Source organism: Thermobia domestica, chromosome 15 (assembly GCF_964235325.1).
Source record: "Thermobia domestica chromosome 15, izTheDome1.hap1.1, whole genome shotgun sequence".
In the NCBI taxonomy this organism is placed as follows: Eukaryota; Metazoa; Arthropoda; class Insecta; order Zygentoma; family Lepismatidae; genus Thermobia; species Thermobia domestica.
This window is the reverse complement of record NC_137468.1, coordinates 133,086,214-133,108,591: the sequence shown is the minus strand read 5'-3', so window position 1 is coordinate 133,108,591 and position 22,378 is coordinate 133,086,214. Positions and strand designations below refer to the sequence as shown.

Here is a 22,378-nt window from a genome sequence, read left to right as displayed (position 1 = left end):
AAAGCACGTAACGCAAGATTGAATGGAAATCAACTTTTGCACGGCTGTGATCGTCACAACAACGTTTGATCAATCGATTGCCAACGATTTCATCTCGACGTCACAACAAACATGAGAAAGTCGACATTAATTGGCTCTGGCTGAGGAAGGAAATCCAATGCAATCGTTCGTTGCATCAACGAATTTTAGTTTTAAAAAAATAATAATTAAAAAGACGATAATAGTATAGACCTTAATGTAAGACTGCACCCCAGAATTTTTGAACACCCATTAAGTTCAAAATTCTGGATAAATCACTGTTCAAGGTAATTATCTCACACAATCAGCGGTCCAAGTTAACCACACGACTGCCAGCTTCATTTCCATCCTGCTTGGTGATGATGCCACAGGTGTGCAAAGTCGTAGCCATAGATCGGAAACAGCCTCTGTAGAATGCTTTCGAACCAAGGACAAAAAGTTTTGTTGAAAATTTACTTTTGAGAGGGAGGGCATTAGAAGAATCGATTGAGTGTGTTTTTATATCGTTCCGTTAATAGAAACATGAGTAGAGAGGCAAGTGCTCGGAAGGACGTTCAAAAAAATGTTTTTTCCAAGGCTTTTTTTGGCCTTGGAAACTTCGGATATTTTTTGAACATTTCGACTTTAGTAAAGAAAGAACTTAAATTCCAACATTTGTTTCCTCATTATTATATGAAGAAGCCTTTAGTTACTGTACTTTGAAAAAAAAAATAGCTGAGTTCAAGGGTAATCGATCACTTGATAGGAAAGAGAAAGAGCAAATCGATAACCGCAATAGGTTTTTCTAGTTCGAACGAATTGTTTGTGGAGCTATTAGAGTAATGTTCTGTGATAGAACTATTTTAGCAAAAAATTTAATGGCCTTGGCAATAACTGTTCTGGAAACATAGTAGTTAGACATAATGCAACTAAATTATCATTTAGAATGTATGCATAATCTAAAACTTAAGCTGTTTTGGGGAGTTAAGGATTCCTTTTATACTAAGAAGTTACGCGGAACAGTGTATCTATCTACGTATGTAGCATTTATTGAGGCCGTTCAAATTTGAGCGGTAGAAATTTAAAAACTCTATTTCTGAGTTTCCAGTTTCAAGGATTAGATTTTTTGGCTGTCAACATCTAAGGCCATTTAGCCCGTCACGTATATGAGGGATGACGTCCCTCGGTGAGCAAACTATCCGAGAAAAGGGAAGGAAGCGGCCTGGGACCATTGTTAGCTACCAATCCGGTATTTGCCTGGTGTGAATGAGGGGAAACCCAGAGAAAATACTCACTCAAGATGGCTGAGAAAGCTGTTACACTTTTTCGACCGAGTGTCCCCACCGGGAATCGAACCCGGGACCCCTCGCACCAAAAGCGAGAGCGTTAGCGACTAAGCCACGCGAGCCACTTCCAATTTCAAATATGATACATTAATACGGTATAAAGAAAGAAAGAAATGAATGAACTGTGAATTCTATGAATGAATGAACTTTATCGTTAAACTAACATTATACCCAAAATGACCGTTTATGGCTTTAATTTTGTTACCCGAATGCATATTAGGCCTAATATAATATATGAAATACTGTAGTTTTTCTCGAATGGGGAACGAGATATAAATTAAATTCTATACCAAAACAAATTTGCGGTTAAACCTGTTTCTTATTTCAAATATCTGACACAATATAAAAAAAGAAATAATAAATTCTTTAAATAATGGAAATTTACTAACGTTTAACTAACATTGTACTTAATGACGGCTACCAACAAAGGCAATTTATGACTTTAATTTGTAAAGTGACTGTATTAGGTTCTAATAGAATCTCTGAAGCTCACAATAAAGAGTTTTGCAGAGAATGAGATCCAAGCGAAATTCTTTATCAAAAGAAATATGAGTTCGTTGCTGTTTCTTTGTTTATAATTTTTTTCTTGTCAGCCAGTTTGAATTAGCTAAGCCGTACAACACACATGACACGATGTATAACCTCCGGGAACGTGATAAGGTGGTTAGGTAACGAACATGACCTTTGTGAAATGTTGAGTTGTATAATCTACACTTACACTCACAAAAAGCAGTATGTCGATCGAACTGGAAGGAGGGTCGAAAGGGGGACGTGAGGTATGCTGGGTTTACGAAGGGGAGCGCCAGATAAACAAGATTGGGAACCACTACTCTAGGTGGTTAACCTGATAATAAGAAATAGTTATGATCCAAGTAGAAAATATATAAGAAAATTGAAGGGCAGAACTGCCAAAGGCTTAAGCTTTGTCCTGTATTGAACCTTGATGAAAACTGAGTAGACGAACTGCCGGGAATCTTTTGTAGGTTTCCTCGGGATTCTTCCATTTTCTCAATATTTTCATTCCATTAGTCCTGTTATCATTCATTTGAATTTATTTTATTTATTTTTTTCTTTCGTTTTAACTACACAACATATTTGTTGGACGTTAAACTAAAGGTTTAATTTCGATTAATGCCTATGTTATGTTGTGCTTCCTTGCAGTCCAAATTCAGGTAGTATTCGAAATTGCACTTTGTATCTTCGTATTATCCAGTAAATGTAGATCTAAACTGTGCTTAAGGTTTGTTTATATTCAAATAAGCAGATTGATGAGAAGAATTGCATTGTTCTGAAAAGTTTTTACTATTTAATAATGAACTTCTTTTGTTATTTCTTTTTATAGCGCCCAGGCTAGATATTCACAACCTTGAAAGTGGATACCATGGTTTAGTGAAAGAGAATGAGACATTGGTTGAAGTAACTCCCAAAATTAGGGCAGTTGGAGCACAAATTTGCAGTTTTAAAATAGTTAATAAGCATCATGGTGAAGCTCCGTTTGAGGTAAGTAATGGATAGTTCAATTTTCATGTTAAATAGAAAAATTTGAATTAGGCTTAAGCGTACATAAGATTTTGATAGCTTCGTCCCTTCCGGTGAAAGGTAACTCGATGAAAGAGTTAAACATTTTACAGTATAATGGCCAAATATTATGCAAGTTGGAATTCAATACTATAGTATAGTAATGTTTATTTGTGGCACTAAGTCGGAGATTGTATGGAAAAATTACCTTAACCCCTTACATTCCAGTGACATCCAGATCGATGTCATAAAGTACTCCGTTGCAATGTTATGAAAATGTATCCTTTATTAAGGATCCAGCATATTAATCCTGCAGATGGTGAAATGTTTTAGTGATTGCAAGGCACGAGTTAGTTCTACTATTTTTCCTTAGGTGACAGCACATTACTGACAAAAAAAAAAAAAAAAAAAAGTTCTTAGTAGATGGCAGGCCTAAGGGAGTATTCAATTACAACACACACGTGTGTGTTTTGACGAAAAACAATTGGCAAATTCGAGATCGCAAAAAGTAAGAAAAAAATCTTTCTTTGATCTCCGGTCAGTGTTGCCAATCTGAAGCAACAACACATCCTTTCCATCAACACATCAAAATGGAAAATCCCTTCAACACATCAAAATTTCCTCTTTCCAATTCAAATGTTCTACAACGCTTTCTTTCTTTTTCTTTTTTTCTTTTTTCTTTTTTAATCAGTAATGTGAATGCACTTTTCGTACACAATAACTATGCCCTATATAACGGTCCAGACGGTCTTTTAACAATAAATGAAAACTTAGTCGCACGCTAAATGTCACCTGGAACACAAGAGGTTAATATTTAGAACGTTGAGAAGAGTGACTTAAGAAGAGGACAGTAAGCTCATATTAAAAAAATGAATAACTGTAAACAATGAAGAATATTAAAAATATGTAAAAAGTAAGCGAGAGAGCATCTTCAGAACTGAATAATAATATATGAACTATTAATTGTTTCCAGTTATTATGAACTATTAATTGTTCCTTTTGCATGGTGTATAAATTTAGATGCTCAACAGTTGTGACATAAACTACGCACCCAAATTTCTATTCCATAAGAAAAAACTTTGGAAACGTTTATTACTTGATGTGGTATCACTTTCTAGATACTACGTGGCTTACTTTCTATATTTTTTTAAATATTCTTCATCATCATTGTTATTTTCTAAAATAAAAAAAAAAAAAAAAAAAGTAGGAGTAAACCTAAAATGACCAAAATTTCTCTATAGTTTTGTTGGATTATTGTTTTCTGATTGGTAGAAGAAAAAAGAACTTGTTGAAAAACAGAGGAAGTATCCCTCAGTGCAGCTCTTGCAATACCTATATGAGACAGAAGCATGCTATGGCCCTCCTAAGCGCAACGATGTTTATTATTAACCGTTCTGGTAATTTAGAAATTACTGTGATTTAGTGTCATATCTGAGAATGTTAAATTGCCCTGATTGTATGATTAACGAACTATTTAATTATTCGATTCTCACTTCCAATGTTCATTGTTACTTTCAGCATAAAACCATACATTAAAACATTGTCTTTCACAGTGACGTCTTGTATTATCCTCTGCTTTGGACCGGGTACCAAAATTATCCTTTAACTTGGCCACGAAACATAAGGTGTATGCCTTATAATTTATCTAAAGGCATTTAACATTGAAAGCAACAGCTACTTGAAGTAGCTTGTTTTTCTGGAAGAATTCGGATTTTCAAGAGAAAAAGCAGGATAGGGTATTGTAGTAATTTAAAATTAACTGCACTAGTCAGTCGTTGAAGTAACAGTTGTTTCTTTAAGATTATTAACATTTTATATCGTTGGAAATTTAGACTTGCTGTAACTAATAGACGAAATGTCTTAGCTGTCACGCAAGTAACAAAAAAAATTAGAGATCAGAAAAAGGACACGACCTCAAGACAATCTCTTACAGTCAAAATTTTTCATCTGTATGAAGGAAATTGAATGAATAAAATTGGTTCAAATCGGACAGAAGATTGAACCAGATGCAAATTTATTATTCTTAAGGGATTTTGAGATATAAAGGAAAAATAACTTGCTGTCTTCCTAAGATACACTGCTGCGCAGTGTGTCGTAAGTGGCACTTACATTCTATTTAGACTGAACATCTACATCGTACAGATTCGTTCTTATTTTCGTTTAATGTGTTCCGTTCAGTGAGTAGAAAATCCAAACATTATGCAAAGAGTGATTATGGCAATGCATTTCTAGATTTAAAAAACAAAACAAAACAAAAAAAATCCCGATGCAAAATTTCAATTTTGTACAGAACTGCGCTCCTACAGCCAGTGACATCAGAACTGGAATGCTTTCCAATAAATTTTTAAATCTGGCAAGCCTCTTGATAATGTAAACTGAATCTTTATCCTTGTGTTGAGCTCCAAATGAAGATTGGTTTCTTTAGTAAAGGTAATAATTTAAATTCTTAAAATCGTATTTTCCAAATTGGTCAATTTCTGTAGTAATGTCTCAATAGGGAGTAAAGTGTTTTCAAATTTGTATTATCTCATAGATCTAACGTAATAAGCAAGAAAAACTGTCAATTTTGTTAAGAATGTTTTTTTCTTTCTTTCTTTCCAGAGGGCATTAAATTTAATACATAGTCCAAGAAACGTAACAAAAGTATCCCGAAGTCGTATTTGTGAGTTTCGGTAGACATTCTGTTAGACTTTCTCATGAAGTAACTTTATGTAATCTCGTGTATTTTTCCTAACACTATGAAATAATTTCTTCAATAATTGTTCTTAAGAATTGTATTAAAAGAATAATGAAAAACAGACACGATATTTCTCACTTGTTCAGTTATTATTTCATCTTTTAAGTGCATCATTTTCGACTACTGCACAAGAGCTCCTTCGTTGCTAAGCGGTTAGCATACCCGTCTTTGGCGTGGGAGACTCGTGTTCGATTACCGGCGGGAGCTCATGTGGTTCGGATTCCATGTTGATCAGTAGCTTCACGTCTTATATAACCTCGCTGCTGAACGGGACGTCAAACTCAAAATCAACTCGATTACTGCACATCTAGCCCTTCGTGGCCCATGCACGTACTTTGTGTTCAAGAAATCCTAAGTTCGATTGTTGGTGGGAGTAGCCTCGGATTTAAGCCCGAGTAATTTTTGGTATCCCACTTTAACACTAGATTCTGTCTCATGTGGTCTAGGTGCTGAAAAAGGAGTATTTACAAATAAACGCAAAACCTTCATTCCTCATAGCAGTACATGCGCGATCTGCGATGTGATCGCAGAAAATTTGCCGCGCCTGTGCAGAAAAGTTGGCAGAGGAAAAAGAAAATAGCCAACAGTAAAGTTTACTAATGGACCAACCCATCAGTTCAAAAATTTTGAAATCCGGTATTAAAAATAAATAAATAAATAAAAATCGACGCTGATATTGCTTAGATAACACACGTTTTTGAAGAATACCCACAACTTTTAAATTCTTTTGTAGAACAATTTAAAGTTTGTACACATGAGTCTGATGCTGACGCAAGATTCTTGAAATAGATAGTATCTAGGTCAGAATTCATGTTTAATTTGGATATTTTAACTTTTCCAAGAAGTAATGTTTCTGTTGAACAAGCAGAGAAGGATTTTCCGTCTTCTTCAAACTTCCTTGAGTTTGTGAGTACATTCCCATTTCAGGTTTTGATAGATATAGATCAGGATAGATTATTTTTTGAATACAAGCTTTTCATTAAATATATGCTGGACTTAGTAACCAACTCAACAAATGAAGGAAAGCTTTTTGAATTAGACTCTCTTTAAAGTTGCACTAACACATTTCTGAGACAAATATTCGGTTGCAGTAAAGCTAATGTTTTGTTTGAAGACATATGTGAAAGCTGGGGTTCAGTGTTTACTAATATGACGGAGAAAAAGCCAGCAGGACTTAGTGATGATATTGGAACAACAGACCAGGTTACATATATTATCCTAAATTGACCCTCATCAGGATATTAAAAAAAAATCCTTAAAGCTGCTCTCATTATAAAATACGGTGTATCGTATCGTGAATATTTTAAATCTGCTTCTTTTAGCAAAACTTTCAAAAAATGTGATTTCACAGGTTGTAATCGAACTACGGATACACTGAAAACTGTTTACCATGCTTTATGTAATAGTATCATCTTGATTTTTTTTTATTATTTTGGAATTCCTGCAGAAAATTTTGACTTACAAAAGCTCATCGCAGAAAGACGAAGGAAGTTCTGCCATCGGGCCTTCATTATATAGTAACTTAAGCTTTTAAATTTAATATGCACAATTTTCAAGTGAATATGTTTCGTTGAGGATTTTAGTAACCGCGTATATGGTTGGCATACATAACATTTTCGGAATTAGGTTCAAATTGTCACTATTCAGGTATGTTGCATTAAATCTTTAAATTATATTCATTTTTTTTTTAATACTCTTACGATTGCTCAGCATAATTGTATCGTTCTATTTTCTGTGAATTAGGGATAATTAATGAAATTGGCAGTGTAAATATCGTGATATTTGTAGAGTTGAAACGTGGAAAAGAACTAAGCATTAGCTTTATTTTTTTATATATATATATACTTGTTTGCTAAGTTATTAATAAAATCTGTTGATGTTATATTCCAGGATTGAAAGTACTATTAATGTATAAAAAGTATAATCTCTTGTCTTGTGTTTGAGCTATGTGATTGTTTGTAACAACTTTATATATTGAACACATTCTAGCTTGAAATGGATTTACTTTTATGTATATCATGCTGTGAAGAAATATCCAATCAGCTGGTAGTGTATCACCGTAATCTATAGGACGTACGTGTAGAATGATTCCATTGTTTTCTGCCTTCATTTTTTTTTTTTCCTTTTGACCAAGTCACTTTCGTCCTCTTTTCATTGTTATCAAATTTTAACTTTCAGATTGTTTTGAAAGATCAAGAGAGAGGAGAGGCTGAATTGAGAGCAAGGAAAGCTCTAAATTGTGAAAAACGAAAAAACTATAAATTTGACATCGCTGCAGTGAGTTGTTCAGGAGAACAGTCTGAAAAGTAAGTATTCACGAAATTTGTGTGCGTATAGGAAATAATAATATTATTGTTAGTATTATTATTTTGTAAAGGGTAAAACCGGTAAATAAAGAATTAATATCGACTTCATAAACAGTACTGGTAATGTAGCAGAGACATTTCCTTAAAGAAATGCAGGCAAGAATACATCATTAATCAAATTTAAGAGACACGTACTGTACAATGTTTCGTAGACTGATGGAGGAGGCTTGAAGCTCGTCGTTACTCCACTGTTCATAAGAAATGGATTAAAGATGAATAAATAAGCAATGTGAAATCCCCCATAGCGTTAGATATAACCCTTAACATAATCTACAGTGTCATTAAAAAAAAATGTCCAACCTTCCCTTACTTAATGACGAATTCTCGCAGTGACGTGTAGGAAGTTCCTATACTTCAGTTTGAAATTAAGATTTCGATTGGCCGAGAAAAGAAAAAAAATGATGTGAATTTTTTAAGTGTGTATTGAAGAATACTCGAAAGAATAGATATTTACAGATCTGGTCCCAAACTTGTACACAAAAATTTATTGGTATGTGATAATAATCGCAACATGTCAGTGGGGTATCCCGTAGAACTTATACAGGGTATTCAAAAGATAGTAATGTCGTTAATTGCATGTGTAACTAAGTAGGTCTAGGGACAGGTAGCCAGCTGTACAGATGCTGAATCTTGTTCTGAGATATGATATCTCACGTGCACTGTAGATTTTTGTGTAGCTATTTGATAGTAAGTTGTCCGGAGCCCGGCTGACGGTCAGGTACGTTTCACTATGTCGCAGATGCGCTCGAATAGGGCTTAAGTCCTGGGACGGCGGTGACTAGTGGTAGAGCTCACCTCTGATGCGTGGGGTCCCTTGTTGGAATTTAATTCTCGCCAACAAATGCCGTGTACATGGGTCTTCGGGGTTTTTACGTTTCCTCCTACTTTCTTGAGTCCACCATTTCATTATAATCGTCACTGTCTCATTTAGCCTAAGTGCATAATCGTGGAACGTTAAAAAAGGTTTATATCTGGAGCTCTTGCAGGCTGACGTAGAAGGCGCATATTGAATGCAGTACGTTGAGTTGTTCTGACAGTATGGGGAGGCACGTTATTCTTGTAGAGGACTTGATTCATCAAAGTGTCCAAGTACAGTAGAAGGACAACATTGACGACCTTACGAATATACTATGAATCATAATCCTCTGAGAACCAAAGGCGAAGTTATATGTTATGCATCTCGTATCAATTATGGGGTCGTGCATGGTTAATGAGAACAATACATTTTTTCTCACCCACTGGCACGTTTACAGACACACGATGGTCACTGTCCGATATAGCCATAGCTGAGTGCTGATACCCAGTAATATCTTCGAACACCAGCGAGACGTGCTTGAGGATGAGCAAGTGTTAGTAGTAGCTGTATAAAAGGAACGCTTAAACGTAGTTCTGCCTCGACCAATGTATTTCGTTTTCGTGCACTTGGATTAGGGGAGAGTAGGTGTACGGCAGCTCTCATTGCACTAATCAGTTATGGCGGCCCGACCGATCGATTTATTATTATTATTACAGTTATGCTTTTCACTTCTCACTTTTTGTTATTTACACAAGTTCGAAATATGATCTCTTAGAATTTAAAGAGAGTTAAACGTGGGGTTTGTTGTTTAATATGACTATTCTGAAATAATATATATATATATATATATATAATATATCTTACTTTCCAGTGCAACAGTTCATATTACGGTTGTGGACATTAATGAGTATCCACCAACATTCCTTGAATTATCATACGTTTGCCAAGTTGATGAAGGCCGACTGTACGAGGAAATTGTACGAGTTGAAGCAACTGATAGAGACTGTACTCCAAAATTTGGAGACATTTGCAAGTATGAAATCCTTACAAATGACCAGCCTTTTACGATTGATAACGAAGGTATGTTATTTTTTGAATTACTATTACGAGAAACTAAAGCATGTTAATCATTTATTTTGCATAGAACAGCAGAATGAATATTGCGATTCTTACTGTTCTTGAGAGTAACTACGACTTCAAACTTGGTTTTAACATTAGTTGTGTGCTTATCCCAACTTGCAAGTGATAAGTAAAAGTAGTAAGTCATTGAGATAGGAAAAGAGTGTAATTGATATTTCACTTTTGTTCCGTTTTGTTTTCATGTTTGCCTGAAATCACTTATTAATTTTGATTTTAATTCCTTATCTGCTATCAAGATCAAAGGTGAATAACATCAATGTAGTGCTGATGGTATAAAAGTACTCCTATTAGGTTGAGTCATAAATAACTTCCGTTTTTTTATCAGACATTTATTTTGCTTTCATTAAATAACAAAATTATATTATTATGTATTCACCACTATTATGTATGGCCTTCCATCTTCCTGGCAGCTTATCAATTCCTTCCTTGTAAAATGTGGTTGATGTGGGCCGGAAGTAATTTTCTACAGCCTGACTGACTTGGGCTTTAGAGTTGAAGGTTTTTCCATTCAATAAGTTTTGTAAGGAACAGAAAAGGTGGTAGTCTGTCAGGGCAAGATCCGTGGAGTAATGTAGGTGTGGTAAAACAGTCCATTTAAACTCAAGAATTTTTTCTTGAATCACCCGTGCTGTGTGTGTCTTGAAAAAGATTTTTTTTTGCCTTTGACAAGTGCAAGGCGCTTTCAATAAAGTTCCTCTTTCACCCTTTGCAGCTGCTGAACGTATGTATCCGCGTTAATCGCTAATTGACTTCAATAATTCGTGATGAAATAGACCTCGACAATCCTACCATATACACAAGAAAATCTTTTTTACATGAATGTTTGCTTTTGGATCTGGTAGTGGTGGTTGATCCTTATCATGCCACTGTCTTCTGTGGATGATATTGTCATAGTTGACCCAATTTTCATTGCCTGTTATAATCCTGTCTAAGAAAGGGCTTGATTTTTACCCGTGAAAGTAGACTTGTGGCGATTAGCGTGCGATCTTCTTTATTCCCTTCACTGACATAGTGAGGTACCCATACTTCTAACTTGGTAACATTCCCTAATTTCTCTAGATGGCGGTAAACAGTTCATTGTGATGTATTCAACCTTTCTGCAAGATCTCTTGTTGATTGATGTGGATTTCGTTTCAATGTTGCCATAAAATTTGTCAAGGTCGGAAGGACGTCCTGCCCTGGGTCCATCTTGTACGGTTGTATCTTCAGAATGGAAGTTGACAACCAATTTCTAACCACTCTATCGATTATTAGTTCTTGACCGTATACACTGCATATTCTTTCACCTTGTCTGAATTCCCAAGCATCACATGACGAATGTGCACATCCACTTTCCATTTTAGGAGAAAACAGTTGTCAGAAGACCAACTGAACCCTTACCTATTTAGTGAAAGCAAAAACTTTTTTGTATCGGTGACTCGTTGTGGGTAGATACGAACAATAGAGACCACCTAGCTGCATCGGAAGTTCTTATAACTCGACCTAATATTTTGACTTCTTGTCTGTCAATTTGAGCACGTAAACTTCGACTTCAGTGGTGTAGAAAACAGGTTTCCATTAATATGGAATCTAGTTGTAGACGAGCAGTGAAAGAACGGGAGTAGCCTGTTCCTTTCAAACTTACAGATTAAAATAAAAATCACGAAGCTTATATTTTTAAAGGTACACAAAAGAAACTTAGATTTGGTATGAGGAAATCATTACATTCGATGTGAAGATGAAGAGATATAGATCACGTAAATCTTTTGAAGTGTATCTGTTTTGAATATTTACGGGCAATAGCAAAGTGTTATTTGCCCGGATATTACTCCGATTGATTAAATTGATGCTGTAGCGAAATGAAGGAAAACTACTAATGCTATTTTCCAAATAACCGATGAATCATTTCCACAAGTAGTTTTCTGTGAAGACTACAGAAGATTCAGTATATTAGGTCAGTTTCTTTTCTGTATATTTAACCTACGAAACTAACCTGTTGAAGATCGTAGCAAACAACCAAATATCAGATTGTAAGTCATCTGAAAAAAGGAGCGTACAGTAATTAATTCTCATCGTTATGCCTTGTTCTTGCGTTGTCATAAATTTGTAGAGAAATGTTCATAATACATTATTGATTTTTAGTGTAATGTTCATATTACTTTACTCATAATGTTGCCGTTTCTTTAAATGAATTGTTTTGCTAGTAATTTAGTAAGGTCGAAAATACCATTAGCAGGGAAACCATAATAACAATCATATCTTTTTTAATGTTTTTTATTTTTTTAAATTTATTTTTTAAGGTGTCATTCGAAACACAGAGCCGTTGGACTATGAACGTAGCCATAACCATATTTTATCGGTTGTGGCTTACGACTGCGGTATGAAGCAATCCATTCCAGTGATGGTGACCATTAAAGTTAATCGGGTGTGTAAGTTGGGCTGGAAAGGTAAGCAATACCACTTTTTAAAAGTTAAAATTGTAATTTGTTCTGTTTCAGCTGTTTCTCACGATATTAGAAATAATCAAATAAACTAGTGTCTATTCATAAAGAAAATATATAATAAGGAAAAATAAATACAAATAAAAAAAAAATATAAAATAAACTTTGCAGACACAACTATAACATTGTAATTAGAAAGGCGTAATGTGCAGAAACAAAGTTTTTAAATTTTCATGACCAGGTTTGATTGTAGATAATTTACATGTGGAGACTTGTTAAAATTCAAACAGTTGTTTTGTATTAAATGTTAACATGTTTTATTTATGTTTTTCGGAATTCATTGTCTAAGAAGGACACGTTACACCCTTTCTTTTCCAATTTTGCTTTATGATATGTAATTGGGGAAAATTAAACACATTACTACTACATTGGATGGTATATACTACATTGGATCATATATACTACAAGGCAACCAAAAAAGTTCTAGAGCAGTGCTAAAAAAGAATAGTACAGTGGACGGTACATGCCTTTACGTTTCAAAGTAATCTCCATCAGCATGCAACATCTTTCGCCAACATTCCTGCAGCTGTACAATATCCAGATGTTAAAACTCTTTGATCGTGGATGCAGAGAAGTCTGTGAGTGCATTCCGCAGGTCTCCCTCATTTGCGAAGTATCTCCCACGGAGGTGGTTGTCGAGAGGATAAAACAGGTGGTAATCTGTTAGCGCAAGATCCGGTGAATATGGTGCATGGCACACTGTCTCCCAGCCAAATTGCTAAAGAGTCTCCCGGGTCCTCTTTGCTACATGTGGTTTGGCATTGTCGTGCAAGAATAGCACCCCCTTGCGATTTAGTAATGCCGGCTCCTGCCACATTGCCCAGTGCACCCTTTGCAACTGCTGAGAGTAAAGGTCAACAATGATGGTCTGACAAGATGAAAGGATTTCGTAATGTATCACTTGCTGATAATTCCGCCATACAAAGATGGTCTTGAAGTGTGAGGAATAGTGTTACGTAGTGGCATCCAATATCTGATACCCTTGGGAATGTTATAGAGGACTTACTTTTCGTCACCAGAGAGCAAGCTATCAAAGATGGTTGTGTTCAGGTCCCAAGTGAGCAAGGACAAACAGGTTGTTACTCGTTGTTCCTTATTGGGTGCCGACAATGTGAGAGTATCAACTTGCTTAACTTCTATAACTTTCCTGTCCCATGCAGGTGCAGTCTCGTGGTTATTTCAGCGGAAACCTTTAACCTTTCTGCAAATTCATCACACGTTAGACCAGTGTCGTCCTCGATGGCTGCTATCAGGGCGTCGTTATCCAACACATATTGTGGTCCACTGCGAGGTTCATCCGCAAGGCTCACATCTTCCGAATGTAATTTCTGAAACCAATGCCTGGCGGTGAATTCGTTGATGGCATTCTCCCTAAGTGTTTGGCATATGCGTCGACTTGATGCGACAGCTGACATGCTCACGTTAAGGTCATACACGAACAAGCTGCTTTGATACTTCCATTTCTCTTCGATACTGGAGGAGTTATGACTGCTGTGTATGCGCAACGTTGTCTGTATTACTGAAGGTCTATGAGCAAACTAATTCCCGATCGCTTGACTAGCACGTGCGTCATTTCGTTTCTTCTCTGTGAGCGCATGATTAATATGACGTCAAAAATGGCAAGAGCTTCTTTGGTTATCTTGTAATTGTACCGAGTATGCAAACAGCGCGGACTTGATGGATTATAATACTAGAGTCAGTGCAAGAAAACGCAAATATCTTGCTGACAGTGTAAAATTGAACTTAATATAGAAGAAACTTCGAACGCGCTTAGAAATAGAAGGCTCTCTTCAGGAATGGAAAGGAATAATAACAATATATTTGGTCTAGGAATTAATTCGTGCGGTTGGTACGCACACATTGAAGCTGTAGTACAAACACAAAATACATAAATACCTTAAGAAAAATATTGTCCATCGCTAGCCACCACTTTCGCCCATCTGTCAGGCAATGTACGGATTCCGTGGCGAAAGAAGTCCTCATCCTTGGAAGCGATCCAGTCAGAGACCCATGTTTCGATATCTTCTGAAGAAGTAAACCGCTGTCCAATCAAATCGTTGTTCATGCAATCGAACAAGTAGTAGTCCGAAGGAGCAACGTCTGGTGAATACGGCGGGTGGGGTAAAACTTCCCATCCGACATTTTCTAAATAGGTTTTGACCGGTTTTGCGACATGTGGGCGAGCGTTATCATGTTGAACAATAAGTTTATCATGTCTGTTCTCCCATTCTGGTCGTGTTCTGGCCAGAGCTTGCTTCAAACGCATTAATTGTCGTCGATAACGTTCTCCATTCATAGTTTCACCCGGTTGCAGCAGCTCATAGTACACCACACCTTTCATATCCCACCATATGCACAGCATAACCTTTGCACAGTGAATATCTCGTTTTGGTTGTGATGGACCTGGTTCACCTGGTTTCACCCAGGCCTTTTTTCGTTTAGGGTTCTCGTAATGGATCCACTTCTCATCACCCGTAATAATTCGATGCAGAAACCCCTTTCTGCTCTGTCGTTGAAGCAGCAATTCGCAAATGGTTTTTCGTCTTTCAACGTCTCTGTCTTTCAATTCATGTGGAACCCAATGTGACATCTTTTGAATCATTCCCATGGCTTTCAAGCGTTTGGAGACTGTTGTTTGATCAACGCCTAATGCTGCTGCAAGTTGTTCCTGCGTTTGACACGAATCCTGCTCGAGCAATGCTGTCAATTCTTCGTCTTGAAATTTTTTTGGCTGTCCAGCTCCCTCTTGGTCTGCCAAGCCGAAATCACCACTTCTAAACCGTGCAAACCACTTCTGACACGTTCGCTCAGCTAGAGCATGGTCACCATACACTTCCACCAAAATACGATGACTTTCAGTCGCACTTTTCTGCATGTTAAAGTAATGCAGTAGGACACCCCGCAAAAACACTTTATCAGGCACAAATTGCGCCATGTTCACTTAACTACAAACTGGTGTTGTTGACGCTTTAATCCACTGCCCTATACTACGAACGATACGCGATGACAGGGGTTTGCAACACATGTGTGGATACACGGAACTGTGGGACGCTCCGTTCGTTGCGCCATCTCTTGTCCACCCGCACGAATTAATTCCTAGACCAAATAGAAGTGGAGAATAAATTTAGATGCTTAGTCGTAATAATAAGAAAGAAATTAACGAGGAAATCAGTGGTGGATTAAAGGCAAAAAATGCATGCTTACTACGTACAGAAACTGTTATTATTGCCACTATATTAAAAAGAATTATATATATATATAAGCGTAATTTTTGGTTATGTTTTTAATGCAAAAGTGGTTTACTAATTCATAGGGAAGAATACAAGGTAAAGGCTGTCGAAAACAATAAAAACAAACGAAATAGATGGTTATAAGAAGAGATGCACAACGCGGAAGTGTACTATATGCATTTGTCATCAAATACGTTACGAATAATTAAATTAGTAGTTTAATAAATGGTGGGACTCAACGGTAAGAAATAAAATGCATAGGAGTAACTACTGAAGCAACTAAACTGATGGATGAGTCAGTTCGGAAGCGTGTAGAAAAGAGACCTTCGTGTAGTTTAAGCTCAAGGTGGATAGTAGTAGCCTTGATCGGATTTGTTTCTTGTATAATTGGATTCAGTGGCATCCTTTTGCTCGTCACTATGAACGTTCGTGTTTGACAACCCACCTACTGAGTTACTGAGGTTCTGACATCCAAAATATTGTATTCTATAGGCAGAGAGAAATGTCTTTTCAAGTCATTTATTTGTTTACTTATTTTGTACATTTGTACACGAGCTATAGAACATGCTAGTGTATGTAGATATATATATTTAATAATTCTGCTAAACGTATTTAAAAAAATGTACACACTTCGAACTGTCATAGAAAATTTATTTTACAACCTAGCGTGATGGATGAGTGAGTAGAACACCTTACTTTCAGTTCAAAAGATCTTGAGTTCTGTCTGATGTTCATGGAAGTTCGAGGTTTGTGTGTAAAGTTTTCTCGGGATCTTCTCCCTATCATTTCACCAATTCTGCCTGTGTCTGACAATATTGACAGCAATCAGCGAAACGTGTTCCAGTTTTTATTTGATTTCCTATTAATTTGTTAAATAGCTGCAGTATTCATTGTCAAAAATCGTAGCAAATCATCCAAAGGAGGTAGCCGATTTACTCCGAAAATATGTGGCTAATTTCTCGATTATGAAATATCATTTGAATTTGATAAGCTTGAAGATCATTAAAATAAGTAGTTTCACTTTAAGTGGAATGAGTATCAGGGGTAATGAAATTTATGTACGATTTTATTTCTTAAGTAGCACGGAGAGAAGAGCAAAATCCGAACCATACAAAGGAAAGAAACACTGGAGGCTTTCATTATTACCAAGAAATATTTTATGTTAAAACAGCAATGAAAGGTGGATTATTATAGGAAAAACCTCTAACATATTCATCGGTATTGACGTTCTTTTAACATTCATATTTATCACTGATTCGTACATTGTGAAACTGCTCAGCTGTTAATGATAATTTTATCTTATTAAAAAATTGCTGTTGTTACAGGTATTCCAGAAAGAATTGATTATGCTCCAGGAACAGGAAGGGAAGATCTTTTTCCAGACGCAGAATTAGAATTGTGTGATGTACCATGCAATATTCATAATGTGGAAGCTAAAGTAAGTTTGGCAACAAGTCATATTGGTAAAGGATGTGATCGAGACACTTACTCAGTCCAAAGCCAGAGGAAACTCTGCGGTAAGTTTTGCATTATTTGTAGACATTTTTCTTTCATGAGGAGTTGAATTTATTATTATTATTACGGTATTACATATTATTTAATGAATAGACTGCTTACAAGAGAATGGAATATAACGCATAATTTGTGTAATAATTCATAATTAGTATTTTACTTTTAGATTGGTTGTATTATTCCTTTAAGTACTCTTCAGAAACATTGAGAGATCTTAATACGTTTCCAAAAGTAGTACGTTCATTTAGTCTTTTTAGAATGGCAGTTACCTGACATTATTTCAAAATTAGTGCTGTTATTATCGTATAATACTATTCGATAACACTTCTTTACTGTGGAAACGCTAGTGTTTTCTTGTTTACCTGTTAAAGAATGTCAGTTACCAACAACTAGCGGGAGCTCATAAAACCAAACCTTAGAATGTGGAAACTACAGAACAATATGCTTACCTTTGTATTTGTAATATACATACCAGAGTCGCGAGGGTTGCCTCTGCTCTGGAGAATAGTAAGATGCCAATGCCTGTTACTATTCCTATACTAATAATTACAGGAATATTTTTTTTTTTTCGACAAAAGAACTAATACGAGGAACTCTGATAGGAAGTTACACATTTTCAGTGGAACTTACTATTTTTTTTTTTTTTTTTTTTTTTTTAACCCAATTAATACTAGTATATCAAACAAGTTTCATGAACGCGAGGCATTCAGATAGAAAATATCAGATTTCAACTTCTAACAATTTATTAATATTTCGAAAAATATATATATGTATTTTTCAACAAAAACAATCCTTTGGCGAACTACTTTCTAGAATAGGAACGTATGAAAGTCTCCTTTCGTAAAATCGTCGATTACTTATGATCAACGCTAATACTATCAAGAAACAACTTGAAGGGTAAGGGGAAAAAAGAAGGAATGTCACAAAACTGCATTTGCGAGAAAACTGCGTTTTAATATTGAAAACCACGTAAAAAGAATAGGGTTAGTTACATCTTTTGCCCCTTTTTACATGGACATTTTTACATCTACGCATGCATGGTATATACAGATAGGACAAAGCACCCGAAAAACTTCATACATGGACATTCCTTGTTTTTTCCCCTTACCCTTCACTTGTTTTCATATACATAAATTTGAAACGTATCTACTTGAAACCGAATATACCAAAATACTTTAGTATCTTTGTATATTCTTCGAATTAGCATATAATGAATTTGTCTTTAAAAATGTAATAATAAGATTATTAGTGAGCCAATGAAAATCTTTTCAGATAGTACGAAATGTATGCCTCAATATTCCTAATATTATATGCACACCGGCAGAGCACGATTCCAAATAGAAAATGAAGGGAAGAAATTGAAATTTAAAATTTCCCACCTGTAGCCAAATTTATTGCAAAAAGCTACTTTCATCAACTGTGCTTTCATTCATTTAATGTACGAATGTATAATCATACTCCATTTTTCTCATAAGTAGTAAGTCAGATTACACGTTAACTTAAAAAGAACAACCATTTTCCCAAATACATACATTACCCATAACTTCATCACTTAACTTTTCATTCACTTAATAATGACAAATGATTTTCAATAGCCATAATTTTATAAAATAATCTCAAAACGTGTCACAATCAAAACGATAATTTCAAAGGTTTCATAACACGAATACGGTCTTTTCTACAATTTCATTAAACACGATACTCGGTGAACCTCCCATTCGACGTTCTGTCGTAGAGTGACTTTCTACCATCAGAAAGCCACGTACATTAGTTTCCGATCAGCTGATAGTTCAGACATAACCCATCTATTATCACTTCCAGCAGTTAATTCCGCTGACATAAGGCAAAGAAATTAAGATGCTGTCAACTGAAATTACTTATTAATATTATGCTCCAAGTTAAGAATTTCTGGCTTCTTTTATAAGTACATTTTGTTGAATAAATACGAACTTTTTGCGACATTAAATTGTATCGTCACATACCGCCGTACTTTCTTCTGTTTACTTGTCAAATGTTCTCAATATTCCGACCCTTTGGGGGTCATGATCACGAACACTTGAATTTCTGCGTCCTGGAAACTCACTATTACTGTCCCAGAAGAAAATGAGCTCAAGTATTTAAAAAAAAAAAAAAAAAAAAAAAGTCACTTTGTTAACGCTTATGTAGCCAATATTGTGTCCGTATACTAACAAATTTAAGAGAACGAGGCATTTCTTAACATTTTTTGATAAGTTATTTCCTGATCTTGATATAACGTAGTCACTTAATTTCATAATAATTTTCGTATGTATGACTTAAGTCACGTGCAATTGTTTAAATTTACCATATTTACAGTTTATGTATACTTTCTTATTTTGTTTACTACTGACGGAAATATTCCCATAATTATTTGTTCCAGAAGCTCAGCGGGGATCAGTGGTAAAGGGTTCATCTCTGGTGCATGGGATTCGATCCCAGCTCGCGTCAAGTGGGCTTTGTGGTGGACAAACATGTGCATGAGTTTTTTCGGGGTTCCTCCGTTTCCTTCCATTTTCTTCCACCATTTCATTCATTCATTATGATTACCGTCTTCTGTAGACTCCACGGCATAGGTGTGGAACGGATTTTTTTTCCAGAAATTTAACAATAAAGATGAATACGGACATCTTGTCTGTGGGTTTTCTCGAGGTCCTCCCGTTTCTTCCCACATTTTCATTTCACCAATTATATTATAATCATTCACTTTCATTAATCATCTGTCTTCTTTAGCCTAAAGGGAATACCCGGGACGTAAAACTAGAAATTTCATTTCATTTTAAGGCCTTAGGCTGGCGAGCCTGTGTGTGCTTCCGTATCTCGCCATAGCCATTTTTTGGCTAAGGCGCTAAGCAGATGTGCAGTGGGAATATTAGCGTCTGATACAAGTTGGTTCTAATCCCTCTTAAGCAGTAAATCTCGTCTTATATTGTCTGATCCTGGAAGCAACTCAGTCGAGTTCACTTTTGCCGTGGCATAAATATCGCCCCTTCCCCCAACATTTTTTCGTTGTCATCACTTACATGCTTTTCAATTTCTGTGAAATTCAGTAATTTACGAGAAACAGTAAGTTACTGGGTGATTAGATGAGCTTTACGTTGCTGTTGCTTTCCCAGTTTCTACCATCATTATGGCTTGTTTTAGTTCTTGTTCCGTAATTGTATCTTCATCGCTCTGTGGTTCTAAATTTGAATTTTATGTTTCTGGATCTTCCTTGTTGTGTGGATCTAAGTTATTTCCTTCTAATAATTCAGTGGAATATTCCTTCCATCTGTTCATAATATCTGCTTCCTTTGTTAGTAGTTTTCCATCTTCGATATAGTTTATTAAGCATTCTTTGTTCTTTCTCAGGCTCTACAGTATTCTGTAAAACAATTTTGTATTTTCTTTGCTGTTGGTTTCCGTGATGTTGCTAAATTCTTCCCATGATTTTTTCTTTCGTTTTTTGTCTTTTGAATTTATAATGGATAGTATTGATCTTTTTATCTTTGTCTAGTTCAATATCACTTGTTGTTTGAAGTTTTCCAGTTTTTTTTTTTTTTTTTTTTTCTAAACAGTGTGTTTACCTCTTTCCCTCTTTTATTGGTTCTACCTCTTCCTGAATCATCATCGTGAATTTTTCTTGATGGTCTTTCTCTTTCAACTTATAGCTTCTGTAGGTTTTTCATTGTAGTCTTTCTCTGTCCTCTTTCCATTCTTGTAGTTTACATGAACATGGTCGCTGCTAATTTCGGAATCCCTTGTTACTTGGGCTTTTCTAAGAAATTTCATTTTATCTTCATTTACAATTACATAATCGATTATTGATTTTTCATTTCTGGAAGGTTCGACTCTCGTGAATATGTGTATTTTCTTCTGTGAACATTTTGTGTTCGTGATGACTAGGTTGATTGCAATGGATATATTTAACAGTATTTCTCCATTATCAAAACAGATTTCTTCTCCATGTTTACCAATAACGTTTCCAACTTCTTCCATGTTATTTCTCGCTCTAGCATTTAGGTCTCCCAAATGTTAGTGCTTCCCGTTGTATTATCGTCTATTGTATTGTGTAACTCTTCATCGAATTTCTGTTTTTTTTTTTTTCTTTCTTTTTTTCTTCCAGTCATTTCGTCTTCATTAGGTCTACCCCGTCTTTTACGCTGACAAACATAATTCTTTCATTTATAGTTTCTCCAGTCTGTTAAGATCCTTTATATTTTCTTTGTGTATGACGCAGCCAACTCCTGCTCTAGCTCTCTCATTCTTTGGTAGTCTACTGTAAAGCAACATAATTCCTTTTCCAGTATCTTGCAACACATTCCATTCTTTTTTAGTTTCCATTATAGCCAAATACTTTATTTTATTTTATTTTCATTTCTACTACGAGTTTTACTTCTTTTGCATTCACGCTTCTTACATTCCAGGTCCCATACTCGTAGTCTTTTTCTTCGCCAGTTCACCATTAGTTATTTCCGTTCGGCTCTTGCTCTATGTCTGCTTTGAACATACTACATTTTTTGCGTTGCAGGGGTGTCGGCTCTACACTGAGCCCCGAACCTGAAAGACCAGGTAATTTTCTGTCCGTTTTCTTTGTCTTTGTAGATGTAGATGTCTACTCTTCTGCAAAACAGCAGCAGCTGGTTTTGCCCACCCTGAGATAAATAAATTCTTGAATTTAACTATTATGGTAATCTGTGAGCGAATTATCGTAGGAACAGCCACCTCATTATCTCCATTGCTCTGTAGGGGTGTGGTAAAATAACCTATTTTGCTATTTTTTTTTTTCAGTTATTTTACAAGATCAGCGCGCCATATTTATGTCATTATAAGTACGTTTCAGTTCTATGGATGATTATTATAACCATGCAACCCTATACTCGATCCATTTTTAGGTTGAAATGTATTTTTAACAAATATGACAAAAACTTGGCGCATAACGCTGGTAGAACAACAGAAATATTTAACGATATGTAAAGCTAAGTTGTGCGTTTGTTCTTGACGAGGACATGGTTAGAATTGATCACTTACAGTAGTGGCGATTGTCTCTGTTACACTTAAAGACTTTAGCATATGATAAACTGCTATTTCTGATAGCCTGTTATATACATTAGGCAAATTCTGTAATATTAATTTTTTCACATTCATTAATAATAATAATAATAATAAAAAATTAAACTAAACTATGCCTTAACTACTTAGGCACCCCATTTAGGTTTGCAAAACACGAGATAGAGCCATTCCCTACTGTTGATTCAGTTG

The 22,378-nt window shown here is 35.6% G+C and overlaps 1 protein-coding gene across 2 annotated transcripts in view; it reads left to right on the top strand.

The window, feature by feature from the left end:
- The window catches only part of Cals (calsyntenin 1), a 98,796-nt gene that overhangs the window by 35,582 nt on the left and 40,836 nt on the right, over positions 1 to 22,378 (top strand). For both annotated transcript variants that reach the window (XM_081740158.1, XM_081740156.1), the window contains exons 2-6: positions 2,686 to 2,843; positions 7,777 to 7,904; positions 9,632 to 9,840; positions 12,180 to 12,326; positions 16,936 to 17,127. In XM_081740158.1, the coding sequence (XP_081596284.1) occupies positions 2,686 to 2,843; positions 7,777 to 7,904; positions 9,632 to 9,840; positions 12,180 to 12,326; positions 16,936 to 17,127 (834 nt within the window). The remainder of the gene's footprint in view (positions 1 to 2,685; positions 2,844 to 7,776; positions 7,905 to 9,631; positions 9,841 to 12,179; positions 12,327 to 16,935; positions 17,128 to 22,378) is intronic.